Source organism: Eurytemora carolleeae, unplaced genomic scaffold (assembly GCF_000591075.1).
Source record: "Eurytemora carolleeae unplaced genomic scaffold, Eaff_2.0 scaffold574, whole genome shotgun sequence".
NCBI classification, from domain to species: Eukaryota; Metazoa; Arthropoda; class Copepoda; order Calanoida; family Temoridae; genus Eurytemora; species Eurytemora carolleeae.
Genome location: NW_019396467.1, coordinates 134,643 through 149,106, shown reverse-complemented (window position 1 = coordinate 149,106; position 14,464 = coordinate 134,643). Strand labels below are relative to the sequence as shown.

The window sequence follows — 14,464 nt, the reverse complement described above, 5'->3', positions numbered from 1 at the left end:
AAAAAAAATAACTGTTTTTCATGTGGATAAACTTAGTCTTTGCTATCTTCTTCACCCTGAAATTTATAAACATGATTCTAATAATATATGTTACCCTCTGTTACAACCCTTCTGCTGAATACCCACCCTTTCCCTTATACTTTTTTACCCCCTTCCTACCGTATTCCTGATTTATCATCATTGTTTTGTTTAAAATGTACACTGTGCAGTGTACATCCATCTAATTATTTACAATTCTTATTCACTTATAATGGGCCAACCAATCAAAACACCCAACTCTGGTTAGGCGGGTCCAAACTACATAGTAAATTGTGATTTTTTATTTGTATTATTTCTTGCTTTGAAGTTGAATAAAAATATGAAATATGAAACATACATCTAAACAAATATATTTCAAACCTGCAATAAAATGCAGGTGTAATAAAAATAAATGACAATGTATAAGTATAGTTGAATTTTTAATAATATATCTTACTAGATTTTTGTGTCGGAGTGATAAGGAGTGATTAAGGATCATAGGGTTTGATGGAATTGTTTGAAACATTTGTAAATACTTCTTGAAATTTAAACCTGGAATTTATTATGGATTGGAAAGTTATTTATGGATTTGATCTTTCACTTAGTAAAATGTTTCGCTGTTTTGATAGGGGTATATAACTTAACATTTATTTAAGAATTAAATATAATAATTGCATTACATCAATTTGACATGAATAGGTTGTAAATAATGTTATAATTTTGGTAATCGGCATGTAAAGTGAAGATTTAACTTGAACTGATTTGAGACTTGAAGTTGGATAAGAATAAGAATAAAAATTGAAATTTTTGCATTGTTGGATAATTAAATGAAATTAATAAATAAAGCAATTGAAATTGTAGTAATGTTAGATAGATAAATAAAATTAATAAGAATAGAAATTGAAATTGCTGCGATGTTGGATAAGTAAATGAAATTAATAATTAAAGAAATTGAAATTATTGTGATGTTAGATAAATAAATAAAATTAATAAGAATAAAAATTGAAACTGTTCTAATGAAACTAGTAAATAAAAAAATTGAAATTAATGGTATATGACAATTAATTAGTAAATATATGATTTCGGATCAATCTGAGTGATGTCTTGAGGATGAATTCTGGTGGGTAATTAGGTTGGAAAAATTTATTTTCCTCTTTTTGTCCTTAAAATATGGAAAATAAAATAGAAATCATTGATTTAAAATAAAGGACAGCTTTGTTAATAAAAATTTCGATAAGTTTAAGAATTAAGATTTTTTAAATTGTATTTTAGATTTAAAATCTTGGGAATAAACTTGGTTTTGATAATTATATGGAATTAGAAGAAATTTTATTTCCCTTGGAAAATTAAAAAATTGTAAAATAATTAATGATTGGAAACACCCTGCAACTGGAATTCAATGAGCTCTCTTGCTCGTTGTCAGAGGATTCAGTGTCAAATTTGTCTTGATGTGCTCTGAGCTCAGTTCTACGGAGAAGGTCTTGAACCCTGGCAGCTGAGATTTCATGACCGTATTTGGGTTCATTCTTGAAGAGGACAATTTACCCCCTCGAGGTTTAAGGTTGAACTGGTATGGTAGGAGGATTTTGGTCAGTTGAAGGATCAAATTGAAGGGTCTGCAGGTTTGGTTGGAGGGTCTGGTTTTGTTGAAGGATCTTGGTTAGTAGCAAAGTCTGGTTCTGTTGAAGGATCAGGGTTGGTTGATGGGTCTGGTTTGGTTGGAGGATCTGGTTCAATTGGAGGATCTTAATTGATTGGAGGATCTGGTTAGATTAGAGGATTAGGTGAGGTTGGAGGATCAGGTGCGGTTGGAGGATCAGGTGCGTTTGGAGGATCAGGTTTGGTTGAAGGATATGGGTTAGTAGCAGAATCTGGTTCTGTAGAAGGATCAGGCTTGGTTGAAGGGCCTGGCTTGGAAGGAGGATCTGGACTAGTTGAAGGATCTGGTTTGATTGGAGGATTAGGTTTTGTTGGAGGATCAGGTGCGGTCAAAGGATCTGGATTGGTTGAAGGATCTAGTTTGATTGGAGGATCAGGTGTGACTGGAGGATCAGGTGGGGTTGGAGGATCAGGTTTGGTTGAAGGATTTGGTTTGGTTGACGGATCTGATTAAGTTGACGGATCTGATTTGGTCAAAGGATCTGAATCAGTTGCAGGATCTGGTTCAGTTGAAGGATCAGGTTTGGTTGAAGGGTCTGGTTTGGTTGTAGTATCGGATTTCGTAGGAGGATCTGGCTCAATAAAGGGATCTGGTTTGATTGGAGGATCTGGTTTGGTAGAAGGATCAGGTGCTGTTGAAGGATTTGGTTTGGTTTAAGGGTTGGGTTCAGTAGAAGGATCTGGCTAGGTTGAAAGGTCTGGTTTGGTAGAAGGGTCTGGTTTGACCGGAAAACATGGTTTGGTTGAAGGATCTGGTTTGGTTGAAGAACAGGTAAGCCCAACCGACAATGACTGGTGTTCCATAACACTGGCACACATGTAAAAGACCAATTTTCCGTTTTCTTTTATTCTTTTTTAAATTTATAAAAATTTTATAAAATTGTTTAACTTCTTCTCTAAAAAATAATAAAATTTAAACAAATAAGGATTCAGCTTTGAAAAAATTATATTTTATTTTCCGAGTCGTTTGAAAAATTAATCAAGTACATCATAAAATTAACCAGTTATAACCACAAAAATCTAACTAAATGTTCTTTTTAGGAGATATTGGCAAAACTCCGTATCGCAAAACTTTAACTTCAGGCACAAAGGAATTGAGTCTTTGGAACAAAATCAAATATTAAAACCTCAATATCTTTAGAACCCGATGTTGTAAACCTTTGATATTTCAAATTCAGATTATTTGATCTAACAGAATTCACAGTTTGAAATATCTAAGGTCTGCAACATTTGGTTCCAAAGATATAGTGATTAGAAAATCAGAGTTTAAGGCAAAGACTCAATTCCTTTGTTAATTTTATTTGATAACTATTAATCTCAAACAATTTAAGGATGGCCATTCTAGGTAATAATCTAGAGAGAACGAGAACTTTCAATTTTTATTCAAGCCTGAAGATTTAATACGGTGAGTTTATGTCAAAAACCTTCAAGGTTTCAATCTCCTGAACAATCCTGTACTCTCTCCTAAAGGATGCACGAGGTTTTATAGACTTAGTTGTAAAAACATTCAGAAGCAATTCATGCCCCTATACATTTTTCAAAATGTGTAATCTACAATAAATTAAAATAAACATCTTCCCTTTGTTTATATGCAAGCTGGATAGAAAAAGAAGCTGCACTAGAATGTCGTTTATATTATGTACCACCGTATCAAAAAATCATTTAGTGTAAGAATCTCTTGTAAAATGTTTATCCATTTTTATATTTCTTTTTAAGATCTCATATATTTATTATTTGCTAATCCATTTAAGGATTTAATCGGGTTTACATTGCATTACAAGATATAGCATTACATTTTCATAATTTTCATGATTTCTGGCAATCTTAAATCTAGGTTCGCCTTCGTTGGTTTTAGTTCTGGCTCAGAGACATCACAGGATTAGGTTCAGGTTCAGGGTGAGGATGAGGTTCAGATTCAGGTTCTGTTTCAGACTCAGAATCAGGGTTATGGTCAGGATAGGGTTCAATTTCTCTTCTTTTTGGGGGTTAAAGTGGAGGTTTCTTCATCACTTGTGGCGGTATCACACGTACAAACAATCTTAGGGGCTTTTTGGTACTCTTCTTTTATCCGTTTTGGTATGCAACAAAACATTATGATATTTTCTTCATTTTGTGATGTTTTTACTATATGTTTCTGGGCTCACTGGTCATGGGTTATTGAGAAAATGTCCAAAGGGTACAATTGATAATCCAACATCCTGAAGTTAAGATTAACTAACATTGAATCAGGATTAAAATTATTTCATATTAAATGGGATTTTTAAGATCTTTAATTCAACAGGTTCATTTTAGATCAGGATCTCTATTTAGACAAATATCAGAATATGCCAGAGATGGAAATTTAAGAAAAAGTATAAATGAGTTCAACCATGTATTTAGGTATTTAGGTAGAATTAGCAAACTCATTTACTGAAACTGTCATTTTCTTGAGGCTGAGGCAATTAATTCCAAAGGATGTTTTTAGCTTAAACCAAGTTTGAATTATACTGAATTTTAAAATCTCTCAGCAGAGAAGTACCATCTAATAAACCGCAATATTATTACCTTCATAATTTATATTGATCCAATTAATTAAAATTACATCTTAAAACGAAAATTATTATTTGAATTAATGTTGTAAACTTTAAAAATCTAAATATCTGGAGTGAAAAGGTTCATAATAACATAATACTAAATTATAGTCTGCATTTTTTGCTTGATCTATGACAGAACTCAAAATCATCAAGCAAAGTATCTGATCATCTTACTTTTATGTGACATATCAAATAAATAAATTCCACAATTGATTTTAAAAATACGTAGAATTTTTATGTTTTAAAGCATAAATCACGAAACAATTTGTGCAGCAAATAAAATGGAAAATTATGTGTGCAAAGCGTGCACTGTAACAAGGTTTCTTAAAAGAAATGTTTACTCTTGAAAGAAATGCATAATACAATACACAATAGTCAATACACATGTTTATGTATTTTTTAAACATTTAACCCAAGCTACTCTATTCAGTTTATTCTTTAAAAAAAACTATAACAAATAAGATACAAGTACTTAAAAATCAAGTTTTCAAGGATGTTGGACATTTTGATTTTATGTTCAAGGGTACAGTCTGTTGCACCGCACAGAGGTTCCTAAAAAAGTTACAGTGGTAGATTTCACATGTTCATTATAACAAAGACGCCGGAAACCATTTTGTACCTTTTCTGCTGATATCAGTTTAAATATTGGTATGTGAACTTGTGGATTGGATACTTAAAGAGACTGTTAAGGCAAAATGTAAGGGGTTTTAGACTGAAACCTAAGAACTTCAGGAGTTGATAGAGACCTATAAGAGTTCCATCTGATGTTGATATAAAACTGTGTCAAAATTACGATTTGGTAGATTTGGTATAAGCTTTTAACAGATCATATTCAGCAAATATGCAATCAATATGAAAACAACGATATCCCAGAGGAGCCAGAAAAATTCAGGTTTGCTTCTATCATTATTTGAATTTTATAATTTTTCATTTTTAACAGAAATAATCGATAATAATTGATACGTACTATCACGTGACCAGAACTACCACCAATGGCAGTGCAGTATCATTGTCAAGTGATACAGACGGAGACAAGTGTGAAAGGGGTATACCCCCTTTAATTTTTCCTTTATACAGTCCCTTTAATCTACGGTTCAGCATTATGAGTACAAGAAGTAACACAACTGAGGGGACACATGTCAATGAAAAGAAGGCTATAACACTCTCTTAACTGGACTGTAAGCGTAATGCCAGATTCACAACGGTACCCTTGAAACCTTCAACGGATCAAGGATGAGTGAGAATGCCGAATTTATCTGAATAAAAATTCGAGTGACAAACCTGCGAAAACACGAATGCCGGATAATTCTTAAATTTCTGTTCATGGAAGCCTTTAATGCAAATGCAATTGATAATATTGCAAATCCAACATGAAATCTAAATTTAACAGAATGCAAAAACTATCATGTAATTTGTTTACATATCGGTTTATGATGTTTAATAATTATTATAAAGAAGTTGAGTTATGACAAATTTTATCCGTTTGGGAAAATCTTAATTTGGCGAAGCATTCAGTCGCAGTATTTTGTTTTTAAATGAATAAGTGCGTCTAACGTTTTTCCTCAGAATATATATAAGAAATAATGCTTTGTGAAACAAAGACGATATAGAAGTCATAACTTAATTCTAAAGTATATGGTAACCACTACACCAAATATCGCATTCTCTTGGAAATGTGCTCGTTATCCAGTTAGCGGCGCGCCTATTAGAGGACGATCTATCTAACTTTATAGAAATATAGCAGTATAATATTTACCCAAGCAGATTTTCTATTTTGTTTAGCTGAAGTTTGAGCTGTTTTTGATCCTCTAGTAAAACTTCAAGGTTTTCCTGTAAATTTAAATACATTTGTTTAGATTTACCTTGTCATAATAACGGAGCCAGCTTACAAAACGTTTCCCAATTAAAACTAAATATTTCCTTCCAAAAATTTTTCCCTTAAAAAATTTCCACCACATGAAGGTTGATTCCACTTAAAATTGTATTCAATTTTTCAAGATTTAAGAAATTAAGCCGGTGCTAAATTAAAATCGGTTTCTGGCAGATTTAAGCCGCGGCTCAAATTCATTAAATTCGGACACAGATCGAGTTCTAATATAGTTAAAATAGTTAGAACTGACGAGGGTCTACCTAGACCGAAATATACTTTATCAACTCTATGAGGTTTTGTTTATCATCAACACCAATTTTTAAATAAGAATCGGTTTTTTGAATTTTGACCCCCTTAAGACCCCAATTTCATGGAAATAACATTTCTATCTTGTCAAAAGGGTTTTAATTTTTTTCTTCAAAAATAAATATTTGAGGTTTGGGGTCCAACATGTATGTTGAGTTTATTTTTGCCACATTTTAAAATTTTCTTTTGCAAATTTATCGCTTTGATGAGATTTCAAAATCCATCAAAGATTTTGATGCAGGTCTAAAATAAAATTTGTTTTAAAGAATTTTTAGTATTACAAAATTACTCTTTTTATCGACCAACATTTAAAAAAAATAAAAATAAAAATTTGGTGGTTGTCAATGACCTGAAAACCTAAAATTGTTTTGGAAGAATCTTTTTTTTGTTCGTCAAATGGGCATTCCTTCTCCATGGAAAGACCCAAATGTAAAGACTAGGTAACAGCTTTTATACGCAATCAGTCTAATAAATACACCTTAATCGGTCTAATAAATACACCTTAATCGGTCTAATAAATACACCTTAATCGGTCTAATAAATACACCTTAATCGGTCTAATAAATACACTTTAATAGGTCTAATAAATACACCTTAATCGGTCTAATAAATACACCTTAATCGGTCTAATAAATGTATAGGATTACTAAATTATAAATAATATTTACTTGACCTTTTTTATAGTTTTTATATCCTGTGAAATAACTCTCTCCCATATCCGATTTTTGGAAACAACATCATCCATGTTAAAGAAAGACTAAACAAGATAAATATTGGTAAACATTAACTAATAAGTCAAGAAGTAAATTGTCAAGTCTTAAAAGGCCAAAAAAAGTTAACAATTGAGATTTGTAATTTGAGAGCAAAAAGATTTTTATAACAGGTTTTGGTTGGTATTTGCCCCTGGGCCGGGATCCGGATCCAGGAAGCCAAAATGTTGCGGAACCAACGGATCCGGTTTCCTACCACTGGTTTAAAATGTTGTGGTGTGTCAAGCTAGGAGGGAGATAATATGAGAAGAGTCTAGGGTTTATCCATACCTCTCAGTAAATAAAAAAAACTTAAACAAATTATACCTTAGATCTCGTCAGATATTGTTGGCGAATCTTAAATAATGTCAACCAAGACAACCCCCAACTTTTCTCTATCTCTAGCACATACTCCAACTAAAAAAGTTTAAAATAAATTTGCTTAGCCACCAGACTTATTTCACTATTCTTTTCTACCTTCATTTTAATCTTCTCTAAATCTGCATCATCCAGAAAGGTTTTTATATCGTCCACTGTTAGGCCAATTAGTAGGTTTAGTGTGATTATAGACAACAAAACAAAAAACACCACAAACACTAAATAAAATCAATTAGATCGAATACATATACATTGATACTATCTATGGGGCAAATTGTTCTGGGACGAGTGCTTATTCCCAAGACCCACTCGACCCAGGAATTGTCTTAACCCACCTTAAATCCTGGCATGGTATTAATAATAAAAAAATAATATTTTTAAATTTTTTTTTTGTAGCTTTTTAAACAATATTGGTTATAATAAGCCACACCTGCGTAGGATATTTCCGGAAAAGGAACTGGTCCATTTCCGTCATTCTTCCGAAGAAAGATATTTTCATAATCAAACTCTCCGGACATCATTACCACCGTTTTTATGAGTGCATCAGAAACATTATGGAACGGTTCCTAAATTATCAGTACTTTCAACCATGCATGTTATTTGATATTTATTTATTATATATTATTAAGTTCTACCTGATATTCAAACAGCATATGAAAGCCAAGAGCAAAGGCTATTACGAATATGAGAAAGACCAGTATAAAGGACATAAAAGTTCTGAGAACATCATGGAAGATGATTATGTAGCTTCCGATTACTGGAAGCTGTCGCATGTAAGTCAACAAATTAAGCCAAGCAATCGTGATGAGCACGGAGTTCATTGCATACACCTTGCACTAAAACGTATTTCAAGCTTAAATCAGGGATTAAGAATAAAGGAACGTAAATGGTGCTGGTTAATATTAGCATGTGATGATGTGACACATATTTTTACATCCATTTTTCAAGGGCTTTTCAAATATGTAAATTTTAGATGGATCGTATTATAAAAAAAATATGGGCGTTTTTAGATTTTTTCGTCCACCGACCTGTACCCTACTCTATGCATTAAACAAAATTTTTTAAATCATCTCAACTGTTTTTTCTTATTATAACCTGTCTAAGATCCACGTTAGGATGAAGTTCAATCCATTTGTACTCATAACGATCTTCTTCAAAAATCATGTTATTACTTTTAATAAACCATTTTAACACAATTTAATAAACAAAGTGCTTATTACAAATAACTTCAGTAAGGAAAAGTTCAAAATCAGACCTGTCACTTCTGGATCGAATTAGTTTAAGTTTTTAGATATTTATTCTTAAAAATAAACGATATTTTAAAGTTTGTGCCTGAAAAAAGTTTAAGATATCCACACTGGAAATTTTGCTAATTTTGGAAAAATCTATAATTACAAAGTACACAATTTTATAACAAATATCAGTTATTGATTTAGCCTATATTGTATTCCTTTATCCCCCCCCCCCCCCGGTCCCCAAATCTCCTAACAAGTTTTCTTTAGTTGGAGCCATGTCAAAATCCTTAAATTACAAACTCCTAAAAATACAAACACCGGCCTTACCCAGCCTAAAAAAAGAAATTTTTAACTTTTAATCACTTTGAAGTTTCTGGAGATTGTCTTTCCCGCAATTTATAATTAAGGAGTTTTTCTGAATTACCTATAAGTGTGTAGATGGTTACAGTAAAAATAAAGAAATCAAGACATGCTGCATATGGAATTCTTAATTCATGAACTCTCAGGCCATTCACAAACTAAAACATGTGTAAAGTAAATTCAACGTCTCGAATATTTTAAAATTTTTTTATGAGTTTTCTGAAGTTGTGACCTTAAAGAAGTCTTTATATTCTTGTAAAAAGAAGAACTGAAGGGCTCTGAACACATGAACTCGATAAGTTTAGGAGAAAAAAATAAGTTTTAAAAACGAAGGTGATGATAATGATTAGAAATTATGTATGCACTGAAAATTGTAATGAAAACCATGTTTTTGTCACGAATATATCTTTGTAACACGATGTCAGAGACCTTTGATATTTCAAATTACTTTAAATTCAGTTAGATCAAATAATCGAAAGTTCGAAATATTAAAGGTTTACACTACCAGGTTGCAAATATATCGGGATTAGCACATTTGAGCTTGTGACAAGGACTTCGAGTTCTTTTACATTTACAATGAATATGCAATTAGAAAAAAAATATAAACGTAGTAGACAATTCTCGATTAATGTTCCTAAAGGTAAAAAACACCACCAATAAGAGCCATGATACATTATTTATATCATCTCTTCGCTCCTCTTCTTCCAAAGTTCTGTTAGAAATCAACTGGGTCCTGTTTGCTCTTAGAAAGTACTCCGAACAATCATAGAATTCCTGAGAAATTAACTATTTCTTAATAGTGTTTATAGATAATGACGCATAATTTATACAACATAAATCTTAGGTTAATAACTCATACATAACGCGGCCGAAGTGCATGACTCCTTAAATAAGTTATCCCTACAGAGGACGGGTGTATTTTTTGGTAACGTCAATTTGGTAAGGACAAATTGGTAATGACAATTTGGTAATGCCAACTTGGTAAGGTGACAATTTTGTAACGACAATTTGGTAAGTACGTAAAATTGACAACCAGGTATATAACTACATAAAAGTGACTATTTGGTGACTGAATATAAGGTCTACAATATCAGGTTGTAAAGATATAGGGATTAGTTAGTTCTAAGTTCCTTTAAAGTCTAAGGAACTTTTGTTAACCTCTAGTACATTAAATGTGTATTTAAAAAAATCTTTATCACTGATCAAACAAAACACAATAGACTGTACATGGGAATGTAAGAATAATTGATAAAAAAATATAATATTCTCATACTTATGTTTACAAGGTGTAATTGAATTAGGTTTAGATTAAATAGATTTAAAAAACAAAACGTCGATTACCAAATTATGTAATTAATTTTTAATTGCAAATATCTACACTTTTTTTATAAAAAATTTCACCTTACCAAATTGTCATTTTTGTGAACTTACAAAATTGTCATTACGAAATTGTCGTTACCATATTGTCGCCTTACCAAATTTTCATTACCAAATTGTCATTACCAAATTGTCATTACCAAATTGTCATTACCAAATTGTCATTACCAAATTGTCATTACCAAATTGTCATTACCAAATTGTCATTACCAAATTGTCATTACCAAATTGTCATTACCAAATTGTCATTACCAAATTGTCATTACCAAATTGTCATTACCAAATTGTCATTACCAAATTGTCATTACCAAATTGTCATTACCAAATTGTCATTACCAAATTGTCTTTACCAAATTGTCATTACCAAAAAGCCGCCCATCCTACAGAGGTCAAAACTTTTGTGTTGTGAATCTATCTTCAGAAAACCTACGTATTAATTTAATTTCTTTTGGATATCCGTGGCGATGGAAATCTACAGTGTTAAGCACTTTTAACTCTCATATTCAAAAGTTGTCATACTAGATATCAAGATCAAGCACTGATGTAGAATAACGTCATTTCACACAACCACTGGATATCTAGAAGGAAGTAATTTAATTTGTATGGGTGCAAAAGATATAGATAACTTCTTGATCCAGTAAAGGGAAAAAAGTATTGACCTCTGGGCATCTATTTAAATACTTTGCTTGTCTGTTTGTTTGTTTGTATCCAATAAACGTCAAAACGGTTGAACCGATCCGGCCTAAATTTTTTGTGGGACCTCACATGACCCAAGGGAAGTTTATGAATGATCAAAGTAAAAAAATAGCCTCCAACAAAAATCGACTTCCATAAAATTTTGAAAATCCCCAACATTTTTTTTTCATAAAATCCGCGAAGTTTTTTGTTTTTGTTTTGCAATGTCCACAAAGAGAAAAATTTTACAATTAAAACAGAAGATGGGCGCGAAGGGCGCGAAGCGCCCTGAAAACCTAGTTCAGATTCATATTTGTTCTAGTAATTTCTCCGTCTTGCAGTGATACTTTTCTAAAAGGAAGATGCTTACTGGATATTCTGCAGGGTTTGGAATGGTTAGCGTGTAGGCTGTTAAAGTTGCGAGAAATGATATATAGAATAGAAGGTTGAAGTAGTAAAGCTTCCTTCCCACTTTAAACCACTTGTATCTGATCAGAGACAAACATAAAGGATGCCTTAGCAAGTCCTAAATTATTAAATTAAATTTAAATACATAAAAAAATATTAATTAAATTTTCCATTTTTTAAACTACACCAACAACATTTTACACATGTTTCTAATTTGTGCTTAAAAACTTGCTTAAGGCGCAATTTTTTACACTAAAATGTCACGTTTTAAGTACAGTGATATTCTAAATAACCCGGAATAATGTAAATTGGTTGATGAATTCAAAGTCGTCTTTGACCTTAGAAATAAATTGCAGCATTTAACGTAGGTAACCTAGGATTTTAGCAATATTTCTTATATTTCCAAAATGTAGTCTGCAATTTTTGTGCTTTCATAATTACTGAAGATAATAGTGATTTCATTCCGAATGAGCCATTTTTATGGTTTTATTTAATTAATTTAAATTTAAACAAAATTCTTAATATTTTTGGTATTTTTGAGAGAGAAAAAATGCCAGACTACAATTTATAAATGGCAAGATTAGGGCAATTTTGTGATTATTTTTTTCCGCAACTAATATTGTTAAAAACAGGTTTCCAATAATGAATGATAAAACTAATTCTAAGATCAATCTTGATAATTTTTATTTTTTCTGATTATTCTAAATATCACTGTATGATATGCTCCATAAATTCCATTACCCTTTTATTCTCTCTTGACATGACCATTAGTGGATGGTTCCACATGACTGCACTGTGATCTGTTGAGTATGGTTTATCAAACCCATCATCAGCATTATTGTTGTTTACCTAAATAAAAAAGCTCATCTGAAATTTAAGAGTTTAAACGTTTTTTGACTAATTATTTTATACATACCTTTGAAAAGTGTTCATATGTAGGTCTTTTCTTTGTATGCCAAATAGGTCCCGAATTAGTTCTATCTCTTTAAAACAAATCTTAGGAGAGATTGATGTTATTCGGTATGAGACGTCTTTAACAATTTTCTCCTTATAGACACAACAGATAGAAGTAAGATTAGTGGCGATCAAAAGCGCCTTTTTATCGCATTAAGCCTATACCCCCTTTCATTTTTGCGAACACTCCCTTTAACGTGACTTTTTGCCGCTCTTCTCTATTAATAATACAGGTGGATAATTATTCTCTTATTGTATGCAATATATATGTATATGTTAACTATTGGTACTACAAGTACATAAAATAAACAAGATGTAGAATTGTATTGAGACTCTAAAATCCAATCAAGCAGTACAATATATATATGTACATGTTAACTATTGGTACTACAAGTACATTAAATAAACAAGATGTAGAATTGTATTGAGACTCTAAAATCTAATCAAGCAGTACAATATATATATGTACATGTTAACTATTGGTACTACAAGTACATTAAATAAACAAGATGTAGAATTGTATTGAGACTCTAAAATCCAATCAAGCAGGACAATAAGTATAGAGTGTAACACAATTAAAAGCTATCAAAACTTTTCAGTTTCTCAAAACAGAATTTCTTCATTTTCTTCTTCTAAAAATAGGGAATGTTCATAAAAAGAGAGAAAAATAGATAGAATCACAAAGAAACAATTATAATATAATGTAATATAATATAATATAATATAGCAAAATCATGTGTATATTATCACGCTTATCGATCTATGTAAGTAAGAGGGAACAGAAAATAATGCCTGTCCGGAGGGGGGCTATATATATATAATTCCTTAAAAAAAAGGATTAAATTAGTTGAAAGATTTGCACATTTAGTATTTATTAAAGCAATTTCAACTTCACGTACTACTCAACATTTGAAAAGGTATTTTTTGTGTTAAACCAAAAAATTCCTTTTTGGTTTGAAGCGTTGAAAAATGTAATAGATCAGAAGTCAAAACTTGTGTGTATAATGGCGCAATCTGCAAAGCTTGATCTCGATATCCACTGAGACGACTTTTAAATTTGAGAGATAAGTGCTTGATCCCTTTATTTTAGTTATCCCTGAAGGTTACGATTACAATGGAAAATTCAAAAGGAATTAAATTAGTACACAGGTCTGCAGTCTGCACAAGGTGGAGATCAAGATTCACAATACAAACTCTGATTAATCGCGTTAAACTGTAATATATTAATATTTGCAACCTGTGTGTGAAAAGTTCAAAGTTTGAAAATATGAAAAGTTTACACCATCAGGTTGTTAAGATATAGGGATAGAAAAACTCAGTTTGTTGCGAGTAATCAGGTCCTTGCTAAATACAAGATAGGCTTTTTTAAAGTGAGTAGATGTTAAGTATTTTTTAGCTAACGATAACAGTAGAAGTTAATTTAGTTAATTTGTCGTCGTTGTTGTTTTGGGGATAAAAAAGTAAATAATTAATAGAACATTTTTTTTAAAAAGGAATTGAATCAGTGAAATTATTTCATTTAAAATAAAATTCTTTTTTAATATCTTAAATTATCACACTGATAAATTTTTGTCTTTTTTTGCTTTATTTAACCTCTTTAAGCGTGAGGCATAATCTCCTTAAACTAAATTAAGAATTTAAAATTTTCGTCTTATTACCTGTAGTTGTAAGTATCTTCAATAAACTCGAAGTTCATTTGTAAAACTTCATCTTCTTGCTTGACCTGGTAGCATCTTAAATATATCATTTTTCATGTGTAATATATAAATTTTCAGTGTACAATTACGTATACACCTACAACTCATTCATAAAACGAATAAAAAATCTAAAATTATTAGGTATTATGATTTTTTTTTTATTTCATCAGAGGCTGGGATTTAAAAACTTAGTCTTGAAATCTCG

At 31.1% G+C, this 14,464-nt stretch overlaps 2 protein-coding genes across 3 annotated transcripts in view; one reads left to right on the top strand and one right to left on the bottom strand.

The window, feature by feature from the left end:
• Nucleotides 1-1,523: 1,523 nt before the first annotated feature.
• Nucleotides 1,524-2,335, top strand: LOC111703837 (uncharacterized PE-PGRS family protein PE_PGRS46-like). Its single transcript, XM_023475903.1, has 3 exons — nucleotides 1,524-1,607; nucleotides 1,790-2,090; nucleotides 2,133-2,335. The coding sequence occupies exons 1-3, from the start codon at nucleotides 1,524-1,526 to the stop codon at nucleotides 2,333-2,335; spliced, it is 588 nt and encodes a 195-aa protein (XP_023331671.1).
• Nucleotides 2,336-4,683: 2,348 nt separating this feature from the next.
• LOC111703829 (transient receptor potential cation channel subfamily A member 1 homolog) overlaps nucleotides 4,684-14,464 on the bottom strand; it is a 28,795-nt gene continuing 19,014 nt past the window's right edge. For both annotated transcript variants that reach the window (XM_023475894.1, XM_023475895.1), the window contains 15 exons: nucleotides 14,221-14,295; nucleotides 12,525-12,591; nucleotides 12,350-12,457; nucleotides 11,571-11,726; nucleotides 9,783-9,922; nucleotides 9,381-9,426; nucleotides 9,213-9,306; nucleotides 8,649-8,704; nucleotides 8,189-8,389; nucleotides 7,984-8,119; nucleotides 7,653-7,771; nucleotides 7,503-7,592; nucleotides 7,100-7,183; nucleotides 6,007-6,080; nucleotides 4,684-4,802 (listed from right to left, as the gene is read on the bottom strand). In XM_023475894.1, the coding sequence (XP_023331662.1) occupies nucleotides 4,730-4,802; nucleotides 6,007-6,080; nucleotides 7,100-7,183; nucleotides 7,503-7,592; nucleotides 7,653-7,771; nucleotides 7,984-8,119; nucleotides 8,189-8,389; nucleotides 8,649-8,704; nucleotides 9,213-9,306; nucleotides 9,381-9,426; nucleotides 9,783-9,922; nucleotides 11,571-11,726; nucleotides 12,350-12,457; nucleotides 12,525-12,591; nucleotides 14,221-14,295 (1,519 nt within the window). In that variant the 3' untranslated portion in view covers nucleotides 4,684-4,729. The remainder of the gene's footprint in view (nucleotides 4,803-6,006; nucleotides 6,081-7,099; nucleotides 7,184-7,502; nucleotides 7,593-7,652; nucleotides 7,772-7,983; nucleotides 8,120-8,188; nucleotides 8,390-8,648; nucleotides 8,705-9,212; nucleotides 9,307-9,380; nucleotides 9,427-9,782; nucleotides 9,923-11,570; nucleotides 11,727-12,349; nucleotides 12,458-12,524; nucleotides 12,592-14,220; nucleotides 14,296-14,464) is intronic.

Coding starts and splice junctions, on each gene's coding strand:
- LOC111703837 (XM_023475903.1), top strand. CDS start 1,524: ATGACCGTATTTGGGTTCATTCTTGAAGAGGACAATTTACCCCCTCGA. Junction 1,608..1,789: donor GGTATGGTAGGAGGATTTTG/GTCAGTTGAAGG, acceptor GGATCTGGTTAG/ATTAGAGGATTAGGTGAGGT. Junction 2,091..2,132: donor AGGTGGGGTTGGAGGATCAG/GTTTGGTTGAAG, acceptor GATCTGATTAAG/TTGACGGATCTGATTTGGTC.